Genomic DNA, 26,919 nt, shown 5'->3' on the forward strand with positions numbered 1-26,919 from the left:
CACATCTGGTGGTGAGGTGTGGCAAGTTGTAGAAAAGAACTTCAGGGGCTGATCTCATTTGCATAGGCACACCCACCCCGCCTAGCATGAGGCCATAGCTGCCCAAATATTCACTTTGGCTGCTGTGGCATCCCCAGTGTCTCTGTTATTGGGGCAGGAAGAATAAATTGTTATTACCCTGGCTATGGGAACTGTTCTTGGAACTGTACTGGGCCTTTTGTTATGATGGAGGGACTCGCAATCAACTAAGCAGCACTCGCTAGGCAAGGGACATGGGTTCCAAAATTTTGTGAATTGGGAGAAGTTAGGGACAAGTTTTAATGTTTGGTGGTATGGGCCCCTTGGTGAGGGCCTTACATGCTAATTGCACTTCCTTCTCTCTCTGCTGTAGAATATAAGAGCTAAGTTTGATTTCATTAGGAGTCTAGTTACAGGGTGCTGAGCTCACTTTGGGCTAATGGTGCACCAGCACTGAGGCTCCCCTACTACAAGCTGAATTCACCAAAGAGCTGAGCTGACTAAGAGCTGAAATCACTGAGCGTTGTGTTAAGTAGTGGGGGAGCCTGAAGATATATTGTGGAGAAGCTTGTGGGATGGCTGGAGTGCCTTGCGGAGAGGCTGGTGGAGCAGTTCATGGGACGGCGGGAGCTGCTTGTGGGCCGCGGAGCTGAGCGAAGCTGTTTGTGGAGCGTCTGGTGGAGTGGAGTGGAGCGGAGCGGAGCGAAGGCCTATGGAGCTGTGGGGCGGTCAGCTTCAGATCATGTAAGGTGCCTTTTACTCCCGCCCCCATCTCCACCCAGGTTGAGAGGTAAAGCTCTGCAGATAAACTTTTGAACTCTGGGGCTGCCCTGACCAGGGACAGAGACTTTTGGGTCATTGGACTTTTGGGACTTTGGGTCATTGGGGGTTGCTGGACTCAAGAACCAAAGGGAAAGGGCACGCCCCAATTTGCTTGGGGTGGGTTTTTTGCTCATGGGTTGTGTTATGAACCCTGTTGGTGGTGTTTCCCCAACATAATGCCACATTGTTTCTCTCTGTTATTAAAAGGCTTTTTTCTACACTCAGACTAGGTGCCTGCGAAAGGGGAAGTATTGCCTCTTGGAGGTGCCCAGCGGGGGTGGTATATATTTGTCTCAGGTCACTGGGTGGGGGCTCGAGCCGGTTTGCATTGTGTTATTGGAATGGATCCCCTAGATATTGAACCCAGCCCTTGTTGCTGCCAACTCTGATGGGCAGAAGGGTTACATCTACATGCCCTTTCCCCCTCCCATCCCTCTATCTCCTCATCCCCGTCCCTCTGCAAACATTGACAGCATTAAAATCCAACAAGTGTGTGTCTCTTCACCCCTCCCCAGCCTGTCCTGCAGGTGGCAGGTCATAAGAACATAAGAACGGCCAATCTGGGTGAGACCAAAGGTCCATCAAGCCCAGTATCCTCTCCTCTGACAGTGGCCAATGGCAGGTGCCCCAAAGGCAATGAACAGACAGGTTACCATCAAGTGATCCATGCCCTGTCACCCAATCCCAGCTTCTGGCAAACAGAGGGACACCATTCCTGCCCATCCTGTCTAATAGCCATTGATGGACCTATCTTCCATGAATCTATCTAGCTCCCTTTTGAATCCCGTTGTAGTATTGGCCTTCACAACACCCTCTGGCAAGGAGTTCCAGAGGTTGACAGTGCACTGAGTGAAAAAATACTTTCTTGTGTTTGTTTTAAACCTGCTACCTATTAATTTCATTTGAGTGGCCCCTTGTTCTTGTATTATGAGAAGGAGTAAATAACACTTCCTTATTTACTTTCTCTATACCACTCATGATTTGATAGACCTCTATCGTATCCCCCCTTAGTCGCCTCTTTTCCAAGCTGAAAAGTCCCAGTCTTATTAATCTCTCCTCATACAGAAGCCGTTCTATACCCCTGATCATTTTTGTTGCCCTTTTTCTGAAGCTTTTCCAATTCCAATATACCTTTTCTGAGAAGGGGCGACGACGTCTGTACGCAGTATTCAAGGTGTGGGTGTACCATGGATTTATATAGAGGCAATATGATATTTTCAGTTTTATTATCTATCTCTTTCTTGATGATTCCCAATGTTCTGTTCGCTTTTTTAACTGCTGCTGCACACTGAGTGGATGATTTCAGAGAACTATCCACAATGACTCCAAGATCTCTTTCTTGAGTGGTAACAGCTAATTTAGACCCCATCATTGTATATGTAGAGTTAGGATTATGTTTTCCAATGTGTATTACTTTGTATTTATCAACATTAAATTTCATCTGCCATTTTGTTGCCCAGTCACCCAGTTTTGTGAGGTCCTTTTGTAGCTCTTCGCAGTCTGCCTGGGACTTAACTCTCTTGAGTAGTTTTGTATCATCTGCAAATTTTGCCACCTCGCTGTTTACCCCTTTTTCCAGATCGTTTATGAATATGTTAAATAGGACTGGGCCAAGTACAGATCCCTAGGGGACACCACTATTTACCTCTCTCCATTCTGAAAACTGACCATTCATTCCTACCCTTTGTTTCAGATCTTTTAACAAGTTACCAATCCATAAGAGAACCTTCCCTCTTATCCCATGACTGCTTATTTTGCTTAAGAGTCTTTGGTGAGGGACCTTGTCAAAGACTTTCTGAAAATCTAAATACACTGTATCCACTGGATAGCCTTTGTCCGCATGCTTGTTGTCCCCCTCAAAGAATTCTAGTAGACTGGTGAGGAATGATTTTCCTTTACAAAACCATGTTGAGTATTTCCCAACAAATTATGTTCATCTATGTGTCTGACAATTTTGTTCTTTACGATAGTTTCAACCAATTTGCCCAGTACTGAAGTGAGGTCCACTGAGGGCAAGCAAGTTCCCCAGCAGCCCGGCATTGAAGAGCAGCAAGCTGGGCAGTGCCCACTGGCTGCCCTTGATGGCGCAGTTGATCCAGCAACAGTAGCCATCAGCTTCCATGGGAGGCTGCAGGGAGAGCCTGGCTCGGTGTGTGGACCTCAGCGGAGGGGGGATGGCGAGAGCGGGAGCACGGTTCTGCCTTAGTGCTGCCTGGAGGGCATGGAGAGGGCTCCCCGGAGGTGTGGCAGCTCCGCATGGCATCGCCCGCTCCCCACCTGGCTGGGCAGAGGCTCCCGCCCCAGGCCCGCCCACACTCACCCCCATTCTGGCAGCTCAGGCCTGCCAGCTAATGGCACTCGGACAGCGCTCCCTGACCACGTCACCCACCCCTACGGCCAGCCCTAATTGTTATGATCTGAGCAGGAATTGCTGAAGAGAGCAACATCATCTACGTAAGCTCTAGCAAAGTCCTGTGACTCCACTAACAACTGGTTAACAAGCCTCTGAAATGTGGCTCCTGCATTAATTAACTCAAACGGCAACACTTCAAATTCATAAAGTCCCGAATCAATGATGAAGGTGGATTTTTTTCTGTGCTTCCCTTTCTAAGGGGATTTTCCAATATCCCTTTGTGTGAGGGAAACCTGCAGTCGGACCAGGGCTGCTCACTCAGCTGCCGTGACTCACCCTCCAACACTGACCCAGCCCTCAGGTATTTCACTGACCCTGCCTGAGCTACAAGTTAGTCTGTGCAACAGCATCACCTGGCGACAAACCCTCCTGCTGCCTCACAATGTTGCCGCCTTGTCCGTGCCCTACTCTGGCCTTGCTCCAGCCCTGCTACTGACCCACTCCATCCCTGCATCAGCCTCCTGACCCCCAGAACCCCGGAATGACTCCAGTCCGGCTTTGACTTTTGGCCTGCGGCTGGACTCTGACTACACTACTGATTTGGCTTCTCCTTGGACCCACAGTCTGTCCCCAGACCCCCATTTCAGCTCTGCTCTTAGCCCAATCCTGACTACCACTCCAACCATCAGGCCTGACTGCCTGGAACCAGAGCCTGACACTTTGTTCAATCCAAGGTGCTTAGAAACTTTGCCCTGGCTAAAGTGTCTAGCACACCATCAATTCTAGGCACAGGGTATGTATCCAGAGCCATGACAGTGTTAAGTTTTCTGTAACCAACACACATCCTTATGGCTCCATCTTTCTTGGGATCCATAACAACTGGAGAAGCACAGGGACAATTTGACTATTTAATCCCACGTGCAGCACGCTTGCCATCTCCTTATGAACTTGCTGCTGCACTTCATCCGTTGCCTGGTGTGCTCTGCTGGGTGCAACTTGTGATCCCCCAGTGTAAAACTTAGGGACCATCTTGTGAGTCAGGCCTGGGATGCCAGACAATACCTGCCAGTGACTTTGCAGCAGAGCCATAACCTCTGTCTTTTCAGTTTGGGTGAACTCTTCACACACCTCAGTGCTCCCTGGTGAGATATAACTATGGGATTCAGGCATCAGATCAGTAAGAGGGGCTGTCTTACAGTCCTCTGCACAACATAGCATCTTGATCATGGCTTCACTATTGTGATACACTTTTAACCTGTTTATAACAGCGTGAACCCTCTCTACCACTGCAGAAGGTCCCTCCCATCAGTTCTGCATGTTGTACTTTTCCCCATGGAGTAACACTAGCAGCAGATCACCTGCATCAAATGATCACTCACAAGTACAGGAGAACCCCATTTATCTGATTTAATTGGGACTGGGCCAGAAGGGATCATCAAAATCACTGATAATCCGGAGAATGGGAAAGTGCGAGGCTGCAGCATCGTCTCGTGGCCACAGGAGAGATTGCCCACATCCGCACCTGTGTCCGCTGGTTGTCTGGTTAACACTGGTCCTGCCAAACTGAAGTTTCCACTTCATGCATCTGACGAAGTGGGTTCCAGCCCACGAAAGCTAATGCCCAAATAAATTTGTTAGCCTTTAAGGTGCCACAGGACTCCTCGTGGTTCTTATTCCAGGCACTGGCTTTCTTGGTTGCATATGCACTCAGCCTAGATTTTAGGGTCCCACTGAACCACTCAACTAAATCATTGGTTTCTGGGTGGTAGGGGCAGATTTCAGCTGTTTGACCCCACACATCCTCCATAATCACTCAATAGCTGGGACATGAAATTTGACCCCTGTTCTGATCAGTCTCATTTGGAAAGCCCACCCTGCTGAACATGGAGAAGAGCGCCTTAGAAACGCTTTCAGTTTCCCCGTTAGACAGAGCAATTGCCTCTGGGGATACCTGGTGGCACAATCCACCCCCACCAATACAAATCTTCTTCCTCTCTGAGTTGACCTAGGTAAGGGCCCCATGATATCTAGAGCGACCCTGAAAATGCTGCTTTGATCACCAGGAAAGGAAGCAAAGGAGACTTGTGGAGCTCTACAGGCTTTTTCGGCTTTTCACACAGGTCACACGTCCTGCAGAATTCCTTTCCTTTGTTTCGCATATTGGGCCAATAAACATTTTTCTTTAGCCTGTCAAACATCCTCTTTCTTCCCAGGTGGCCAACAAAAAGGACAATCGTGGTGGTAACATAACTCTGCATGCTGCTGTGAGGGCAAAATCAACTGTTTGCAGGAGTCCCCAGGATTTCTATTTTTTCCAACCAGGGATCCTGTGTAAAGCCTTCCCCCTTCTATAAAAAGCCTCCCCTGTTCTCTCTCTCTCTGGGGCATTCCTGTGGCTGGCCTCCCTTCTGCTTTCCAGTGAGTGGTCCACACTTTGCTCTGCAGCAAACTCCATTTCGCTTTTACTTCCACTCAGAGCTCTCATAGGTAAGGGAAACGACTCCTCATCCCCCTCCCCTGGAGACACATCCCTATTTTCTCCCCTCTCAGCTGCCTCTCCCTACTCTGCATTTGTCTGGGAACTTTGGGACATATTCCCTCTTGCCATGGGTCACAATATCCACAACTGTGGGCAGTGACATGGCATTTCACACCAATGCATCAGCTAGTAAATTTCTAAGAATCCCAACATTTAAGGTACCCCCTAAACCTTCCCTTCTAATTCAATGCAGGGTAAAGGAACCGTGGTTCTAAATTTGTACAAGTCCAAGAATTTTACCTCCTCCCCTGGGATTACATCACCCTCCTTAATCACATCACTCCTGACTAGGGAAATCCCTGCTCCAGGGCCTCTCCACCCCAGCACACTTTACTATTTACCTTGGCCTGTTTAATCAACTCTTTGTGTTCCTGCAGAAGGTCAGAGCTGACAAAATTAACTAGATCCCCCTCTGGCTACATTGACTGGATGGATCAGGGATTGTATTTGGACTCACCATCCTTAGGGCATTGTTTCTTCATGCGTTCAAGGGATGCAAGAAACACTAGTTTGGGCCGTCCCTTTGGCCTGGGGTCTGATAATGAGGGTTACCAGGAGGTGACTGGTACTGGGCTGCTGGGTGCTTAGTCCCCCCCTCCTTTTTTCCAGGAAAAATTGGGGGCCCCCTATCACGCCAGGCTTTTGCCCTTCCCTTTGGGACCAGCGCACTATAAATGGTCTTGTTGGCCTGTATCAGTCTGCAGCATCATCTGCCTTCTCCACAGTTACTGGGATTTTCCCATACTGATGCCCTCACCTCATCAGAGCAGACATCAGAGAACTGCTTCTGAGCAATTGGATCTACCAACTGATTGTAAGTTTCTGCCCCTTTCCTTTTGATCCATTTTCTCAAAAATAATCCTCCATTTTATGAACAGATTCCCTGTGACTTATTAAGTTTTTTGAGGTTTCTAAACTTTAGGTGAGATGCCTCTGCAATAATTTGAAACCTTTTAAACAGAGGTCCCTTAGACCAGGTGTCTCTGTCTACCGGAAGCAAAGGACCACACCATCTCCTCGCAGGCAGCCTGGCTTCACTCTCTGCAAACAGTGAAAGATGAAGGCCTTTTTGGAAGAGGGCAATTCTTTCTGAAATTCTATGCTTGTCTCACGACAGAGGTTCAGTTATAAAAATCATTGCAAAAAATGCAATACATTAATCCTAGAAATAGTATGAGGTCACCTGAACAGGCAGGGCAGGGCGAAGGAGACATGGGGATGGAGTGAGGAGAAAATTGCATCTCTCGATATTGAAATAAGAGTTCTCCCACTGTTCCGGCCTAATTTTCCAACCCTGCTTTGGATGTTATGTTGAACATCATATATCATTCAAGACAAAAATACAAGTTAACCATATAATTATTGAGGACACTGCAACTCCTGAATCCCCTCTTACCCTGCTGCATCCCTGGCCAATGGGAGCTGTGGAGTCGGCACTCAGGGCAGGGGCAGAGACCCCCTGTCTCCCGTTCCCAGAGACTGCAAGGACATGCTGGTGGCTGGCTGGGAGCGGAGCGGGGCCAGGGCAGGTAGGCAGCCTGCTTTAGCCCCACTGTGCCGCAGGACTTTTAGCACCTAAAACCTCCCAGTTTGGCTTCAGTAGCCTCTGGGAGACAGAGCCCGATTCCAGGAGAACCAGCAGCCCCTATGAGTGGCACCAGCCTCTTCCTAGTGTGGGGCTGAGATACACCTGAGCCCCTCCTCACCACGGGGCCCCACCCTCTACTCCTCCTGTTCCCCCAAGGCCCCACCCGCTGGCCCTGGAAGGCCCTTCCCACAGCCCAGCCGTGCCTCTCAGGGAACTCGGGTTGCTGTGGGAAGCCCTGGACCCTCCACCTGCCCTGGGTGGCAGGGGAAGAGACATGGGCTGGGGGCTGCTCTCAGGCCCCCTGGCTCCCCACCCAAGCCAGGTGGAGGGTCCAGGGCACCCCACAGTGGTCCCGGCTCCCTGGGCAGCTCTAATCACAGCCCAGCTCTGACTTCTGTCCTGGCCTGGGGCCCCAGGGGGAAGAGGAGGAGTGAGCAGTGGGGCCACTGTTCTGGTGCTGGTGTCCCACCCCACACTTCTACACAGGTGCCAGGGCTCCTGCCGGGGAACCCAAATTGGACAGGGGCTTGGGCCGGGGCCTGGGCCCTGTTTGAATCCACCACTGTCCCCATCAAATTTACCTCCATTCCCTTCTCCCTGCCCCTGCCCCTCCCCTCCCATTATTTCCTCCTCTCCATCCTGGCTTCCCCATCCCGCCCCCTATTCCCTCCTCCTCCCTCCTATGCTCCCTCCCTGCCTCTATCCTCTTCTCCCACTCCCTGTGCAAACACTGATTAAAATCCAACAAGGGCGTCTCCCTTCACCCCTCCCCAGTCTGTCTTGTGGGCACCAAGTCCTTGGTGGGATGGGGGGGCTGGAAGGAGGAGGGGCCTGGGCTCTGGCAAGGCAGGGGAAAGCACCGGGGGGAAAGGGTCTGTCTATCACAGAAGCAGGCTTGCCCGGCTGGGAAGCTAGACCGGAACGTCCAAGGCGACTTCCAGTGACTCCATGTCAAGGCTGTTACAGCGCCTGAGGAGTTCACACTTGTTCCTTGGTTGTGAAATGTAAGGATCGAGCTCACAACCAGATAGGTGCCTGCCCTGCTTCTGAACAGCCTGCCCTGCGGCGAGCATGACAAACCGCAGGCAAGCTCTTTCCTCACGTGGTGTTTTCATGGGAGGCGGGGGGAGGCCTGGGCTGCTGGGACCAGGGGATGGGTCGGGAAGGGGAGGGCAGCCCAGCCCAGCCATTTCTGCCTCCCCCCCACAACCCCCGCCGCACACAGAGCAGCTCCGGCAGCTCCCAGGCCTTCCCTGTGCAGCGTGCGGTGCTGCTGCTGCTTTGGCGCGGGCAGGGCCCCGTGTGTGGGATTTTGGCCCTGCCGACATTTCCCTGAGGGACACAGGGGAGAACCGGGGGAGGGGGATTCTGGACACTTCCCAACTCAGCTGTATCTGAAGGGAATTCCACAGGGCAGAGGAAAGGGGCCTTCGTTAGTTCAAGGCAGGGCCACTGTTGAATATCCCAGGCTGTTGCGAACTGAGGGATGAGAGTGTCTCACAGGAAAGGTCCCAGGGATCCTTTGTCAGTAAGCTATGAATAGGTGTGATCGATCTGTATTTGAAGGGCCATCAGCTGTACAATGGATCCACTGAAAGAAGCCAGGGGCTACACCTTATGAGTCAGCAAGACATGGAGGGACATGCCTAGGGACAGAACCCTCAGGCTTTTCCATGCCATGTGCTGTGAGCCTGTGTTTAGGGCAAAGGAAGTACAAGCCCCATGGCAAAAAGAATATAAAAGGCAGCTCCATCTTCTCCATTTTGTCTTCAGTCCTGCTTCTTCCCTCTGGAGTAACTTCTCCACAAACGAAGCTCTGAACGAAGGACTGAATGACCCACCCGAGCTGTGGATGTGTCCAGAGGGACTTTCGAGCCGGTAAACTCACCAAGACTACTAAGAACCTGATATATGGACTCTGAAGTCTCTGTACGTCTCTGATTGTTTTAACCATTTAACAACTCTCTTCTCTTTCATTTCTTTTCTTTTCTGATAAATCTTTAGCTTTAGATACTAGAGGATTGGCTGGCAGTGCTGTATTTTGGGGAAAATCCAAACTAATATCATTCTGGAAATGTGGCTGGCCCTTTGGGATCAGAAGAATATTTTATATAGTGAGCAGAGCTGTAAATAACTCCTCACTTTACTGGACCTAGGTGCTGATTGGGAGCCAGAGAACAGAATTCAATAAAGGGGCTCTGTGATTTCTTGTTTGCTTCTTGATAACCAGTCGGGGGGATCAGGAGCACAATTTGTAACTGGTGGGTGAATCTAACTGCAGTGTTAACCACCAGGTTTGAGAGAATCTGCTCTCCTTTTTCAGCCTGCCCTGACCTTGGTCTTTCAGTGTAGGCTTTACTGGGCACCTGCATCCGACGAAGTGAGCTGCAGCACATGAATGCTTATGCTCAAATAAATTTGAGCATCTCTAAGGTGCCACAAGTCCTCCTTTTCTTTTTGCAAATACAGACTAACACGGCTGCTACTCTGAAACCTGTAATTATTACACAGTTATCTGCCTCAGCATCTATCAGGGGTGGGCAAACTACGGCCTGGGGGCCGCATCCGGTCTATCAGACCTTTTAATCCGGCCCTCGAGCTCCTACTGAGGAGTGGGATCGGGGCTTTGCCCTGCTCGGCATGTGCCGTGGCTCCTGGAAGCAGTGGCTTGTCCATCCTCCAGCTCCTACGCATAGGGGCAGCCAGGGGGCTCTGCACACTGCCCCCACTGCAAGTGCCGGCTCTGCAGCTCCCATTGGCTGGGAACCACGGGCAATGGGAGCTGCAGAAGTAGCACCTGCAGACGGGGCAGCACGCAGAACCACCTGGCCAGCGCCGCTCCACGTAGGAGCCAGAGGGCGGACATGCCACTGCTTCCGGGAGCTGCTTGAGATAAGCTCTGCCCAGACCTGACCCCAACCGGGGATCCCTTGAAATCCTTCCCTTTTCTATAGAAAGCCGCCCCCTCTTCTCTCTCTCTTTGTGGCACTACTGTGGCTGGCCTCCCTTGTGCTTTCCAGTGAGGGGTCGCACTTTGCTCTGCAGCAAACTCCATTTGGCTTTTACTTCCACTTGAGGGCTCTCATAGGTAAGAGAAGTGACTCCATCTCCCTCCTCTGGAGACACATCCCTACTTTCTCCCCTCTCAGCTGCCTCTCCCTACTCTGCATTTATCTCTGGGAACTTTGAGACATATTCCCTCTTGCCATGGGTCACAATATCCACAGCTGTGGGCAATGATATTATGGCATTTCACACCAATGCATCAGCTGGTAAATTTCTAAGAATCCCAACATTTAAGGTACCCCCTAAACCTTCCCTTCTAATTCAATGCAGGGTAAAGGAACCGTGGTTCTAAATTTTCTCAAGGCCAGGAGTTTTACCTCCTCCCCTGGGATGATATCACCCTCCTTAATCACATCCCTCCTGACTAGGGAAATCCCTGCTCCAGGGCCTCTCTAACCCATCACAGGTTACCATTTACCTTGGACTGTTTAATAAACTCTTTGTGTTCCTGCAGGAGGTCAGAGCTGAAAAAATTAACTAGATCCCCCTCTGGCTACACTGAAGTCTCTGACTCGAGGGTAGCTACATTAACCTCAACGGATCAGGAATTGACTGGACAGATCACCATACTTAGGGCACTGTTTCTTTATGCGTTCAAGGGATGCACATAAGAAACACTATTCGGGGCCATCCCTTTGGGCTGGGGTTCAATAATGAGGGTTACCAGGAGGTGACTGGTACTGGGCTGCTGGGAGCTTATTCCCCCCTCCTTTTTCCCAGGAATAAATCGGGGGCCCCCTTTTATGCCAGGCTTTTGCCCTTCCCTTTGGGACCAGCGCACTATAAATGGTCTTGTTGGCCTGTATCAGTCAGTGGCCTCATCTGCCTTTTACACAGTCACTGGGATTTTCCCACACTGCTGCCCTCACCTCACCAGAGCAGACACCAAAGAACTGCTTCTGAGCAATTGGATCTACCAACTGATCGTACGTTTCTGCCCCTTTCCTTTCGATCCATTTTCTCAAAAATAATCCCCCATTTCATGAACAGATTCCGTGTGACTTATCAAGTTTTTTTGACGTTTCAAACGTTAGGTGAGATGCTTCTGGAATAATTTTAAACCTTTTTAAACATAGGTCCCTTATAACAAGTGTCTCTGTCTACCAGAAGCAAAGGACGACACCATCTCCTCTAAGGCAGCCTGGCTTTGCTCTCTGTGAACAGTGGGAGATGAAACCCTTTTTAGAAGAGGGCAATTCTTTCTGAGATTCTATGCTTGTCTCACAGACAGAGGTTTCAGTTATAAAAATCATTGCCAAAAATGCAACATATTAATCCTAGAAACAGTATGAGGTCACCTTAACAGGCAGGGCAGGATGAAGGAGACATGGGGATGGGGTGTGGATTGAGGGGAAAATTGCATCTCTCGATATTGAAATAATAGTTTACCCACTATTCCAGCCTTGCTTTGGATGTTATGTTGGGCTCTGGCAAGGCAGGGGAAAGCACCGTGAGCAAAGGGTCTTTCTGAGACTCTGACAGTGTGTTTAGTACCAGGGATGTAAGGTCCTACGAGGCTCACTGCAGCCCAGGGCTTCTCCTGTTGGGGGTCATGACCCCCAGTCCTACCATGGTAATCAGTGGGAAAGGGGTCCCAGCTGGCTGGTCTGGGGAAGGGTCAACAGGATGGTTATAGGGGAGATCCCCTCTGGTGGGGTGATAAGTAGGGTCAGAGACAGGAGGTAGATAGGGGAGCCAGGCTGGGTCTGGAGGCAATGAACAGGGCCCCAGCGTGTACCCAGCCTCTCCTAATTCTGCCTGTGCATCCCCCTGCCAAGGACACAATCCCAGCCCAGGCCCAGATACATACCCATCGCTCCATATTTGATCGCACGTCCTACAAGGCAAAGGAAGGGACACAGGACACAGTTATATGCCCACTAACAACTGCAACAACACAACAGCCTCTGAATCACCCCCTGCCTCCATTCATTGCACCCCTTCTCTCCAGCCTCCGCATCGACGCTCCCTCTATCCGCTCTTCCCCAAATAATTTCCCCACCTTCAATTTCCTCCTGTCCCTCTTTGTGCCCCCTTCTATTCCTCCTTCTGCCCTCTCCCGCTGCCCCCTCAAGGCACAATTATACCCACAGTAACAACTGCAAAACAGCGGCCTCCGGACCATCCCCTGCCTTGATTCATTGCACCCTTCTTCAAAGCTTCCCCATCAAACCTCCCTTTATTCCCTCCTCCCCCTGCCCCACCCTGTGCCCCTCCCTCCTTCTATTCCTTCTCCCTGTTTCATCCACTCCCTCCTGTCTCTTCTCTCCCCATGTTTTCTCCCCTCCTCTCCCTCCCCCTCCCTGTGTCCCCTCCCCACCCTTCCCATGTCCCCTCCCTCCCCATCTCTTTTCTCCCTGTCCTGCTTCCAGTTTCCCCCTCTGCTTTGTTTGAGATAAAATCAAAATAGTGAAGTCCTGGATTAGTGTCTTCAGTTACCTGGACAGTTGGTGGAGAGGCGCTGGCCGTCCTAGGAGGGAACAGAGACGAGAGGGGACGGTGTTACTCTTTGCCCATTTCTCTGCTCATTGACCTCTGAACACCTCTGGAGTTAGATCCGTACCAGCTGGTGCAGTCACTGCCCACCCAGACAGCCAGAGCCTGGGGCACTGGACAGACTCACAGCCCCCCATATCCTGCTGGAATCGCCCACACCCAGCTGGGCTGGCATGTGTCAGCCATTGGCCACAGCCCCCGTGTACTCCCCCATCGCAGCCCTGCTGCCATCTCTCACTTCCCACAGGGCTGCAGAGGGGCAGCAGAGACTGCCCAGCGACTCCTCCTTCCGGGTGGCCCAAGGGGCACTCACGTGGTGGGAGGGAAGGCAGGAGACCAGCTCCCTGCCCCCTCTCAGTGCCCCCTGGCTGGTGCCCAACTGCCATGGAGCCACCAGCTCCACCAGCGCCCTGCCCTAGAGCTGAAGAGGGGACAGACTGTGGCCTGGCTGGGGGGACAGGGGCAGAAGTGTGTGTGTGTGTGGGGGGGGGGGGTTACGGGAAGCCTAGTGGAGGCTTCCCTGGGCTCAGTGCCTGCAGGGCTGAGCTGAGGTCCTGGAGGGGCTTGGCCAGGCCTAGGCTCTCTTGGCCCCACAGCCTCCCCGAGCACAGGCAGAGCTGGTGATTTCTGGCTCCCCTCAGCAGCTGAGAGGCAGGGACCTCGCCGCTTTCCCGTCCCCGCCCTGGTGGGTGGGTCAGGGTGGTGGTTGCAGGAGCTGATGTGCCTGAGGCTGAGGAATTTGGATCCACAGCTCCTTCTGCTCCCACCTTCCCCTTCTACCTCCCTTCCCTTCCCTGTTGCCCCCCTCAGCTGAGCAGGGGGGGAGGCCCCAGCTCCTCCAGCCCAGTCATGGCTCAGCCCAAGTGTGGAGGGAGGAGGCAGAGAGACTCCCCCATATAAGAGGGAAGGAGAATAGGGCAGAGCCCCTGTGGGTGCAGACTGAGGGTGAAGGTGGGGTCTGGGCAGCAGAGGGCACCCCAGGGGTGTGTGTGTGGTTGGGAGCAGGGTGGAGAAGATCAGTGGAGACCCAAGGGGCACAGGGAGCTGGGAGTGAAGATGACTTGCCAGGGGTGTGGAGGGGCAGAGACCCAGGCCATCATTAAAAAGGCTGATTAAATGATTCATGGATCTTACAAGCATGTTGCAGCCGTGAGCAGTAGGTGCTACAGAGGGTCATAAGCAACCCATTGCCTGTTGGACTGGGTAACAAACTATAACAGTAGATAAACATTTATTAAAACGTCATTTGTTATCCCCTATTAGGCAAGTGTAGAAATGGAACCTTACTACAAAGGGTGACCATTCTGGGAGACCAGACATCTCTGCACCCTCGCCACCAAACTCCTAAAACTGTCTGATTGGAACAGGAGACAGCAGCTCGGGACGTGCCATCCAGAATCATCCTGTATGTTACACACGGCTTTGGCTGGGCTGAGCTGAAATTTGCTTTTCCTGTTTCCACCCACACTCTGGCCCTCAGGAGTCCTTTTTCTCACGTTCTTATGGCACTGAACAGCCATCAAAGCCTAGTCTCCCCTTCACCTCTTCAGTTACTGGGCAAGCTCACAAACCCACAACACAGCAGAGTAAGATACTTGAGGCCTTTACTGAAATTAAGGGCCCTATTTTTGTGTGTTCAGTGCCCAAAATTGGGACCAAATTTTCAAACTCCAGCCCAGATCCTCCAAGGTATTTAGGTTCCTAACTCCCACTGAACTCAATGAAAGTTCGAAGCCCAAATACCTTGGAGGATCTGGGCCTCAGCTTCAAAATGCACCCAGCATGTTGAGCCCTTCGGAAAATCTGGCCCCATATTTTGGTTCCTACGTGGGTGCTGAGATTTTGAAAATGTGGCTCTAACCGTGTGTAAGTTATAGACTAAAGTGTGTCACTCATTCACTCACAGTAACTGTCATTATCAGCATCTCAGCCCGTGTCTACACTACCACCAGTTCATTTGTCCAGGCTGTGGTCTTCATCAATCTCAGCGATAAGAAATTCTTAGACCAGATGTTAACAGACATACAATATACAATTCGTTCACACTTAGGATCTGATCCAAAGCCCATTTAAATCCCCTAGATCAATTCATGTCCAGGTAACGTATCTACAGTAAGGTTTGAAAATATGTAAATTAAAACTCAGTATTGCCAACCTCCAAAATGATGAGATTGATTTAAAAAGAACCCAAAACGGATTGTTTTAATCTCTTGATTTTTATTTGCTGTCTGGTGGTTGAGCCTGTAGGGGCCATGCTTCTCTCTGTAATCACAAAGACTCAGTACAAATTCCAGGAGCTGGGGCTTGATGAAAAAACACCAAATATCAAGTGACTCAAGATAAAAATGGCAAAAGTTGGCAAAACTGCATATTAACAAACAGGTTTTAAAAGCTGATCATTTTCTGACTGTAGTTATGGCCCCAAGACACTGAGCTGAGGGAACACAAATAACCCGAGGGCTCTGAATATGGCAAATAGCATTTTACCAGATGAGCTCTCTAGGTCTGTATCCTAACCAGTACTTTGGCCCAGATCCTCAAAGGTATTTAGAGGAACAGCCGTGTTAGTCTGTATTCGCAAAAAGAAAAGGAGTACTTGTGGCACCTTAGAGACTAACCAATTTATTTGAGCATGAGCTTTCGTGAGCTACAGCTCACTTCATCAGATGTCCACGGTATACATCTGATGAAGTGAGCTGTAGCTCACGAAAGCTCATGCTCAAATAAATTGGTTAGTCTCTAAGGTGCCACAAGTATTCCTTTTCTTTTTTCAAAGGTATTTAGGCTCCTAACTTCCATTGATTTCACTCAGGCTGAGTCTACACACAGAGTTGCATCACTTTAACTAAAGTTGTTTTAAACCCAATTAAGTTAAACCAGTGCAAACCCCTGTGAAGACACATTTAATTTGCTGTAATCCTGGTTTATCTTGATTTGGCTAAAGTCAACTCCATACCAACTTGGGTAACTGCATAGAAGATGTGCAGGCCTTTAATAGCACATGGCAGATTGTAGTGGGGATAAGGGGGGCGACTGGTTTCATGTCCTGAAAAGGGGCTCAGCTCTCAAGTGTTTGTGAAACAAACAGCTCTGCCCACTGTACCCACAATGCCCAGTGCAATACAATGAGGGGTGTATCCACCTGAATCGACCATCATCACAGACTATACTGTGCAAACAAGACGTGCCTGGAAGTGAAAACTGCTGTCAGTGTGGGAATGCTAAGGTTTGAATCCCCCAGCTGTTGTATTTGAATTCTCTGTTAACATTGCCCCGTGGTTGTGTTTTTGCTCTTCACTTCTATGGTTTTAGAAAATGAGGCAGGATGAGGAACAAAATGGTGCCATTACATTCCAGTATTTACGGGCCTGCGCCACTCATGCAAACCCGGAACTGCCATTAAAACAGAAACTGTCTCCGTGCATCACATCATTTAAAATGGAGACTCAGCCAGTAGCATCATTTCTCCTCCCCCCCCCGGTCCCCACCTCCCTGCAAAACTGGTTATGAGATTTGTTTATGGTTATGAGATTTGGACAGATGCCAGACTGCTGCGCTGGGCATCACAACATGGGGAGTAGATGGCCAGCCCTCTGTGGAGAAAGAGGTGCTTAGGGACTATTTAGAAAAGCTGGACGTGCACAAGTCCATGGGGCCGGACGAGTTGCATCCGAGAGTGCTAAAGGAATTGGCGGCTGTGATTGCAGAGCCATTGGCCATTATCTTTGAAAACTCGTGGCGAACGGGGGAAGTCCCGGATGACTGGAAAAAGGCTAATGTAGTGCCAATCTTTAAAAAAGGGAAGAAGGAGGATCCTGGGAACTACAGGCCAGTCAGCCTCACCTCAGTCCCTGGAAAAATCATGGAGCAGGTCCTCAAAGAATCAATCCTGAAGCGCTTACATGAGAGGAAAGTGATCAGGAACAGTCAGCATGGATTCACCAAGGGAAGGTCATGCCTGACTAATCTAATCGCCTTCTATGATGAGATTACTGGTTCTGTGGATGAAGGGAAAGCAGTGGATGTATTGTTTCTTGACTTTAGCAAAGCTTTTGACACGGTCTCCCACAGTATTCTTGTCAGCAAGTTAAAGAAGTATGGGCAGGATGAATGCACTATAAGGTGGGTAGAAAGTTGGCTAGATTGTCGGGCTCAACGGGTATTGATCAATGGCTCCATGTCTAGTTGGCAGCCGGTGTCAAGTGGAGTGCCCCAGGGGTTGGTCCTGGGGCCGGTTTTGTTCAATATCTTCATAAATGATCTGGAGGATGGTGTGGATTGCACTCTCAGCAAATTTGCGGATGATACTAAACAGGGAGGAGTGGTAGATACGCTGGAGGGCAGGGATAGGATACAGAGGGACCTAGACAAATTGGAGGATTGGGCCAAAAGAAATCTGATGAGATTCAATAAGGATAAGTGCAGGGTCCTGCACTTAGGATGGAAGAACCCAATGCACAGCTACAGACTAGGGACCGAATGGCTAGGCAGCAGTTCTGCAGAAAAGGACCTAGGGGTGACAGTGGACGAGAAGCTGGATATGAGTCAGCAGTGTGCCCTTGTTGCCAAGAAGGCCAATGGCATTTTGGGATGTATAAGTAGGGGCATAGCGAGCAGATCGAGGGACGTGATCGTCCCCCTCTATTCGACATTGGTGAGGCCTCATCTGGAGTACTGTGTCCAGTTTTGGGCCCCACACTTCAAGAAGGATGTGGATAAATTGGAGAGAGTCCAGCGAAGGGCAACAAAAATTATTAGGGGTCTGGAACACATGACTTATGAGGAGAGGCTGAGGGAACTGGGATTGTTTAGTCTGCAGAAGAGAAGAATGAGGGGGGATTTGATAGCTGCTTTCAACTACCTGAGAGGTGGTTCCAGAGAGGATGGTTCTAGACTATTCTCAGTGGTAGAAGAGGACAGGACAAGGAGTAATGGTCTCAAGTTGCAGTGGGGGAGGTTTAGGTTGGATATTAGGAAAAACTTTTTCACTAGGAGGGTGGTGAAACACTGGAATGCGTTACCTAGGGAGGTGGTGGAATCTCCTTCCTTATAAGTTTTTAAGGTCAGGCTTGACAAAGCCCTGGCTGGGATGATTTAATTGGGGGGATTGGTCCTGCTTTGAGCAGGGGGTTGGACTAGATGACCTCCTGAGGTCCCTTCCAACCCTGATATTCTATGATTCTATGATTTCTGGGCTTTTCCATGTCAAATGCACTAATCTCCTATTACCGTTTTTGAATTGAACGAGTGCAGCTGAATTCATGACAAGGTTCTCAGTGCAGCACAAGATCCCTTTAAATTGAGTGACTACTTTAATTTAAGTATGATTGTGAGAGAAGTTATTGGCGTGGACCAGAGAATCACCCAGTTCGGAGGAACAGGGCACAGAGCTGCAGTCTTTATATAAGCAAAACTCCTGTCTAAATTGGTGGAACTTTTAGCTGTGTCTGGGTTGGGCTCAAGGAAAGGAAAACTTAATAAACTTTGTCACCTTTGTTTATCACTGTTTCCCCAAAACTAGTTGTGCATTAAAGCCCTGTGCCAGGGTCATGGGCCCCTTTAAGATGGAAGGGGGGACTGGTCAGCTGTTGCCCAACTGGGCTTAAGGGAAGGTACCTGGGCCTTAAAAAGGGAGATACAGTGAGGTGGTGGGGGGAGATGAGAGAGGAGAGTTGTTGGAAAGGCTCAGGAAGGAAGGAAGGAAGGAAGCAGCTGGTGGAGCTGCTGGAGGAGCGGTGGCCTGAGACTCCAGGAAACACAAGCCCAAGAAGGGGACATGGGTAACCACCTGACCTCGAGGGCAGAGACTGAGCAGCGCCTGGGAAGGGCTGATAACGCTGCCTGGGAGAGGGGCTGGGAGCCAGCCAGACCTCAGGGAGCGGGGGCTGTGCCCAGGGCCAGACTGGGGTGGAAGAGACTTTACTTTGGGTTTATTGTACATTAACAAACCAGTCCCCAGAAAGAGGGTTTGTTACTGGACATAATCCTCTGTGGATTATTCCTGGGAACCTTTGAAAGGGAAATTGAGGCAGGGAACCCACAGTGCCACCCTGGGACAACAGGGAGTGCTACAGGGCAGGCACGACAATTTCGAGCCCCAGTTTAGCAGAGCACTTAAGCATGTGCTTAACTCTGAGAACATAAATAATCTCATTGACTTGAATAAGACACTGTGTGTGTGTGTGCGTGTGTGTGTTTACAGTTAAGGGCATGTTTATGTGTTTTGCTGAATCAGGGCCAAATTTTGGCTTTAAAATGTTGCACTTTGGCTTTAAAAGTGGCCGCAGATTTTGAGAACTGGCAGCTCAGTTTCATGTTTGGAGCAGAATTTGGTGACACTTAGTCGGTCGTTCTCAGTGTAACTGGTTTGGTCACAGAGTTGCAGACACCATTGCCAAGTCATCCAGAAGCTCTCCTGGAGCTCTGTCTCTTCCCAGGACCTTCTTGTGATCTCACTCCACTCTCACAGCCAGATCACTGCTAAGCACACAGAGCCTTCTCCCAGCCCCAGCCTCTGGGCTTTACACTTGGGAACCCCCCAAACCCAAATCTGCCCACCAAGCACCACATGGCCTGAAGGTGAGCCTGGGCCTCTACCCTCCTTTGTGCTGCTGCTTTGCAACTGGAAGCAAGCACTGAGCTGTCTCTGGCAGAGAAAGGGAAGCGGGTTCAGCCAAACAATTCCCTTAGCAAGGGGTCTGGGTGCTAACACACTAACTGCGCCTTTGCTGTCACACTGCTATAAAACATGGGTGTTGGCTGGTATTGTCAGGGAGTGAAGGGAGTTAGATACTCACCTCCCACTTGGTGACAGGTTTCAGAGAGGGAGCCGTGTTAGTCTGTATCAGCAACAAAATCGTGGAGTCCTTGTGGCACCTTAGAGACTAACACATTTATTTGGGCGTAAGCTTTCATGAAGTGGGTTCTAGCCCAAGAAAGCTTGTGCCCAAATAAATGTGTTAGTCTCTAAGGTGCCACAAGGACTCCTCGGTTTTCTTCACCTCCCACTGACTCCCTTTGAAAACCCCAGATGTTATGGAGAATAATTGATCCCCATCTTTTTTATAGCAGCCCTTAACATATTTGAAGATTGTTATCAGGTCCCTCCCCCACCCCCCCAAGTCTTCTTTTCTAAAGACTAAACAGGCCCAGGTTTTAATGTTTTCTCACAGTTCCGATTTTCTTAATCTCTTGACATTCTTGTGCCTCTTCTCTGAACTCTTTCCAGTCTGTGCCCATGTCTCTCCTAAAATGTGGCGCTGGAACCAGACACAATACTCGATCTGATGCCTCACTAGTGCTGAGCACAGTAGGACAGTTACCGCCTGGGTCTTACACACAACACTCCTGTTAATGCACCCCAGAGTGATATTAGCCTTTTTCACAACAGCATCCCATTGTTAACTCGGGTTCAGTTTGTGATCCACTGTAACCCCCAGATCCTTTTCAGCAGTTTTACCGCCTAGCCAGTTATTCCCAAGTTATATTTGTGCATTTGATTTTTGCTTCCTAAGTGAAATACTTTGCACTCATCTTTATTGAATTTCATCTTGTTGATTTCAGACCAATTCTCTAATATATCAAGGTCACTTGATTTCTAATCCTGTCCTCGAAAGTGCTTGCAACCTCTCCCCGCTTGGTGCCATCTGCACATTTTAGAATCACACTCCCCACTCCATTATCCAGTAATTAATGAAAATATTGAATAGCACTGGACACAGGACAGACCCCAGTGGGACCCCACTAGATACTTCCTCCTAGTTTGACCGCTAGTTTTTGAGTATGGTCTTTCAACAAGTTGTGCCTCCACTTTATAGTAATTTAATCTAGACCACGTTTCCCTGGCTTCTTTATGAGAATGGCATGTGAAAAAGGTTTACTAAAAATCAGTCTAAACAACAACTACTGCTTCACCCTGTCCACTAGCCCAGTAACCCTGCCATGGTAGGAAATTAGGTTGGGTGGGGATGATTTGTTCTTGACAAAACCATGCTGGCTATTTCTTATAACCGTGTTGTCCTCTAGGTCAGTGGTTCTCAACCAGGGGTACTTGTAGCCCTGGGGGTACAAAGAGTTCTTCCAGGGAGTACATCAGCTCAGCTGGATATTTGCCTAGTTTTACAACAGGCTACATGAAAAAGCACTATCGAAGTCATACAAATTAAAATTACAGACAATGACTTGTTTATACTGCTCTATATACTATACACTGAACTGTGAGTACAATTTCAGTCCCCTCAACTCTCCCAGGCTGCAACCCTGATACTTCAGTCTCAGTTTCCTCCAACTGTTTAGCAGGTCCAGACAGGGTAAAAGACCTCTCGATCAGCTACAAGCCATCAAGGGAAGAGAGGGGAACACGCCCCCACCCCTCTATGGTTTACTTGGAACTTATTAAACTCAGTGTAAAAACCGGTTTGGGGTGTTATTTCTTGTTGTTTCTGTGAAGGGATGCCTTCAGTTTCAGAGTAAAAGAACAGCAGAGTGTTCATTATATAGTTTACTACTTAGGCTAGTCAATAGTGAAGTGAAATTCTTTGTTTTAGAGTTGAAATGAGTTCTATGTTACAGGTTAAGGTAAGTGAAGCAAGGGCAAATGTTGAGTCTGTAGGAGTTACCCGCAGTATGTATTTCCTGTCAAAGTTTTCTAAAGCCATTCTTCATAAATGATCTGGAGGATGGTGTGGATTGCAACCTCAGCTAGTTTGCAGATGACACTAAACTGGGAGGAGAGGTAGATACGCTGGAGGGTAGGGATAGGATACAGAGGGACCGAGACAAATTGGAGGATTGGGCCAAAAGAAAAGAAATCTGATGAGATTCAACAAGGACAAGTGCAGAGTCCTGCACTTAGAACGGAAGAATCCAATGCACTGCTACAGACTAGGGACCGAATGGCTAGGCAGCAGTTCTGCGGAAAAGGACCTAGGGGTGACAGTGGACGAGAAGCTGGATAGGAGTCAACAGTGTGCGCTTGTTGCCAAGAAGGCCAATGGCATTTTAGGATGTATAAGTAGGGGCATTGCCAGCAGATCGAGGGACGTGATCGTTCCCCTCTATTCAACATTGGTGAGGCCTCATCTGGAGTACTGTGTCCAGTTTTGGGCCCCACACTACAAGAAGGATGTGGAAAAATTGGAAAATGTCCAGCGGAGGGCAACAAAAATGATTTGGGGACTGGAACACATGAGTTATGAGGAGAGGCTGAGGGAGCTGGGATTGTTTAGTCTGCAGAAGAGAAGAATGAGGGGGGATTTGATAGCTGCTTTCAACGACCTGAAAGGGGGTTCCAAAGAGGATGGCTCTAGACTGTTCTCAGTGGTAGCAGATGACAGAACAAGGAGTAATGGTCTCAAGTTGCAGTGGGGAAGGTTTAGGTTGGATATTAGTGTGGAAGTATAACATTGTATAAGGGGACATGCTGGATACATTGTATATGAGAGGGCATGCCAAAACATGTTACAAAGTATCTGAGGGAGCACACATAGGGACAGTTAGCTTTTGAATGGAGAAGCAATTAAGATAGAGCCAGCACGTCTAAGAAGCAGGCATCAGAATGGAAGGTGTGAAGGGCAATTAGTTAAGTTAACTGGAAGCTATTAAAGGAGATTGTTAAGGGTGGCAGGTAATTGAAGATACGTGACTGGTCTCAGGGATCTCGAAGGGTGGTGACTAAAATCTTTTTCTTCTTTTGTCTGTAACTTCTCTGTAACTTGTTCTCCAAAAAACTGTATAAATTAAAAGACACAAGCCCCACTCGGGGGGCTCACTTCTAAATGTATTAGCAGAGCAGCTTTGCTAATAAAACAGAGTGGTCTGATAAATTGTGAGTCTGAGTCAAACTTTGACATTAGGAAAAACTTTTTCACTAGGAGAGTGGTGAAACACTGGAATGCGTTACCTAGGAAGGTGGTGGAATCTCCTTCCTTAGAAGTTTTTAAGGTCAGGCTTGACAAAGCCCTGGCTGGGATGATTTAATTGGGGATTGGTCCTGCTTTGAGCAGGGGGTTGGACTAGATGATCTCCTGAGGTCCCTTCCAACCCTGATATCCTATGATTCTATGAACATGGAGGAAGTTTAGTACAGGTGAGAAATAGCGAGATGATCGCTGACCATTGTAACCCATGAGGTTTTGTGAGTGAGGTGTTTGATGTAGAAACAGAGCCAAAAAAAAAAGGCTAAACTGGGGAAAGGAATAGCTGTCAAATGTCTGCTCGTGGCTTGTAATTCACTGGGAAAGAAATTGAATAAGAAATTAGAGTTACTCAGGAAAGCCCAGCAAACTTTATATGAGGGAGGAAAGGTTATTCAGGATTTAACAAATCAGCTACATGCCCTGGAGGTTTTTCACCTCTCTCTGTAGAATGGGGCACGGGTCACGTGCTGGAGGATTCTCTGCTCCTTGAAGTCTTTAAACCACGATTTGAGTACTTCAATAGCTCAGACATAGGTGAGAGGTTTTGCGCAGGAGTAGGTGCGTGAAATTCTGTGGCCTGTGTTGTGTGGGGGGTCGGACTGGATGATCATAATGGTCCCTTCTGACCTTAGTACCTATGACTCTATGAATCTATTTATGGGCAGTTTTTTTTAATTAGTTAGGTAAATTTGCATCAACACAGATTTTTTTTGGCTTATTTTGGATTTAAAGCCATTAGCATCTTACAGACTTTGTTTTAAAAGGGACACAATTAATTTTTAACAGCGTTTTGATTACTTTTTATTGTTAATTTTTGCTTTTAAAACACACAGCAATTTGGAAAAGAAAACACAACCTACTGTGGCTACCTTTGGAGCCCTAATAGGATTTTAATTAAGTAGCATGGTATGTTGTTGCTTTTTTGTATAATATATATTGGGGAAAATGCACATTTTTTCATAGTTTAATTTTTATAACATTAGCCATATTAATTTTTACATAAGGTGTAACTGGGTTTTTTTTTTTTGTGATTACAGAGTTTTTATGTACCCTTATTAAAGTGATAGTTTGATTACATAGAGCCATCTTAAGGCTCAGTGTGGGGCATTGTTGTTGTTTTTTATTTAGTTTTTATTTGCTATTTTGTTACCAAAAAAAAATTTAGATTTTTTTTTATTTTTTTGGTTTTGATTGCCCTGCTGCAGCCATGATTTTGGTTTTTATTTAAAAACAGTTTAAATTCTGTAAAGCATTGAGTGACCCCTTGACAAGGTTCCTTCCCCACTCTGAACTCTAGGGTACAGATGTGGGGACCTGCATGAAAACCTCCTAAGCTTACTTTTACCAGCTTAGGTTAAAACTTCCCCAAGGTACAAATTATTTTACCCTTGGATTTCCACTGCCACCACCAAACTTTAACTGGGTTTACTGGGAAACGTAGTTTGGACACGTCTTTCCCCACAAAATCCTCCCAAACCTTGCACCCCACTTCCTGGGGAAGGTTTGGTAAAAATCCTCACCAATTTGCATAGGTGACCACAGACCCAAACCCTTGAATCTTAGAACAATGAAAAAGCATTCAGTTTTCTTACAAGAAGACTTTTAATAGAAGTAAAGGAATCACCTCTGTAAAATCAGGATGGTAGATACCTTACAGGGTAATTAGATTCAAAACATAGAGAATCCCTCTAGGCAAAATCTTAAGTTACAAAAAAGACACACAGACAAGAATAGTCATTCTATTCAGCACAGCTCTTTTCTCAGCCATTTAAAGAAATCATAATCTAACACATGCAAATCTAGCTAGATTACTTACTAAAGGTTCTAAGACTCCATTCCTGTTCTGAACCCGGCAAAAGCAGCATACAGACAGACACAAACCCTTTGTTTTTCTCCCTCCTCCCAGCTTTTGAACGTATCTTGTCTCCTCATTGGTCATTTTGGTCAGGTGCCAGCGAGGTTACCTTTAGCTTCTTAACCCTTTACAGGTGAGAGGATTTTTCCTCTGGCCAGGAGGGATTTTAAAGGGGTTTACCCTTCCCTTTATATTTATGTCACCCCTTAAGGGTTAAATGCTAAGTATCAAAGCCAAACAACACTTTAGTTATCTGTGTTTGGCAAAAAACATTTTTTGGTTTTGCAACTTTGAATGAAAGATTCAAATGGATTTTAGTGGTATTATTTAAAAACAAAACCATTTTATTTTAAACTTACAGAACAAGAGTTTTACAAACCAGGAGTGTTGCTTTAGGTTTTAAACATTTTACATATTTACACATTATATTTATATATACATATTTTAAAAAATATTTTACACTGCTTTAATTTTTACACAACGGTACATAGATTACATTTATATACATTTGGGGGCAGTTAAGTTTTAATAGAAACCCCTTCTGTTTTTTAGCAAATTTGACTAAATTGTTTATAGTCAAATGATTTAAATTAGATTGTTTTTTGGTTTGGCTTATTTACAGACTTTTTTTTTGGAAAAGGCCCCCCCCCCTTTTTTTTTTAAATGGATACAAAGAAACCAAGAATTTTAAAAAAAAATATTTTTATAATATTTAATTACTTAGGGGGTTTTTTTTAGCTTTTTCAGTTTTTTTAAAAATTTGCTTATTTTTTAAAATGATGCTTTTATTCATTTAGATTTTACTATTTTAAGTATTGTTTTAGGGATTTGAAATTTTTATGCCTGGACTTACTGCTTTCTTTATTTTTGCCACTATGCCCTGAGGGCTTTTAATTTGTTTTTTACTTTTTTTATATTTGTTGCTTGCCTGCTTGTCTGGGCCTGATTTTTCTTTTTTTCCTGAACCGTTTTTTTTTTTGTGGGCACAGGCTTTGTTTTATTACCAATTTAGCAAGGGGTGGGGGCTTTTTAACAAGCCCCCACCCCTTTTGGTTTTATTTTTTTAAAAAATATTACTTACAAAAACACTACACAGCCAAACTCCGATATTTTTTAGAGTTTGGTTTAACAGAGCAAGATTTGTTTAAAAGGAATGATTTTTTGCACACACGGCAGCTTTTTATAGTTTTGCCTGAGTATTGTCCTTAGGGGACTTTTTTTGCCTGAACATTGTATTTTAAGATGTTTGGTTGTTTTTTTCAATTACTGTAATTAAGATTTTATGTTTGCCCATGCCAGTGCCGGGGCTTACAATTTTTCTTTTTTTAATTTTGTTGCCTGTGCCAGTGCCAGGACTTATGATTTTAACTCACTCTGGGCCAGAGTGAGAAACGCTAAGTTTTCCTTTGTATTGCTTGGCCTTTTACCACCGAGGGTTTATACGCCAAATATAAAAACCCCAGGGGCAGAGTGAGAAACCCTACTTTTTTTTTTAATGCTTAGTTTTGCTAGGGCTGAGGATGTATGCAGTGATGAGCTGCCAAAATCTTAACAATGGGTTCCCTCCTCACCCCACAAGGGGGTCGTTGCCCCCCCCGCCCCCCCAGGACTCCTGCCCCATCCAACCCCCCCGCGTTCCTTGACAGCAGTATTTTATATTGAGCAAAAAGACATTGTAAATTAAACCTTGCTACATTTTATAACCAAAACAATTTACATTAAGCCCTAGGCCTTTCACATTTTTTAAATTTACTTAACATAGACAGAATACAGGAGTCTGTCTCTTACTAACTAAACCTTAAAACAAAGAATTAAAAAGGGCCCAATTTATAATGCATATGGAAACAGAATTCCATAGTCCCCGAGGGTCATTTCTTTCTGCTATTTAAAAAGGGTGGCTGGCAGGATGAAATCAAATCATATATTAATTCTTATAGTACAATTATAAAATCCTGCTTCTACAAGAGGAGCAGTCAGTACTTTGCAAAAAAATAAAATAAAATAAAAGCCGGAGTTAGAGAAAAGTTTAGAACAAAGTAGGTACCAGGTACAAGGAGCAGGAGAGGAAGTAAGTTGTTTGCAGGAGCGAGTGGTTGCCATCTTAAGATTGCTGGACGGCTATAAATCAGACCGAGATCGGCTGTTGGAAAGAATCAGAGAGCTGGAAAGTGTTTGTGATTTGTTAGAGAGAGATAAGGCGTACACAGCACGGGCTATAGAACTTGAAAGAAAAAGCAAACACAGAGGAACAAATGGAGACACAGA

At 47.4% G+C, this 26,919-nt stretch overlaps 1 protein-coding gene across 1 annotated transcript in view; it reads right to left on the minus strand.

Annotated features, from left to right (window-relative positions):
* The window catches only part of LOC142072634 (uncharacterized), a 146,169-nt gene extending 119,458 nt beyond the window's left edge, over window positions 1-26,711 (minus strand). Inside the window, exons 1-3 of the mRNA XM_075130122.1 lie at window positions 26,699-26,711; window positions 12,826-12,856; window positions 12,197-12,223 (exon numbers count right to left, since the gene is read on the minus strand). Of these exons, the coding sequence (XP_074986223.1) occupies window positions 12,197-12,200 (4 nt within the window). The 5' untranslated portion in view covers window positions 12,201-12,223; window positions 12,826-12,856; window positions 26,699-26,711. The remainder of the gene's footprint in view (window positions 1-12,196; window positions 12,224-12,825; window positions 12,857-26,698) is intronic.
* Window positions 26,712-26,919: the final 208 nt, after the last annotated feature.

Source organism: Caretta caretta, chromosome 6, assembly GCF_965140235.1.
Source record: "Caretta caretta isolate rCarCar2 chromosome 6, rCarCar1.hap1, whole genome shotgun sequence".
Taxonomy (NCBI): Eukaryota; Metazoa; Chordata; order Testudines; family Cheloniidae; genus Caretta; species Caretta caretta.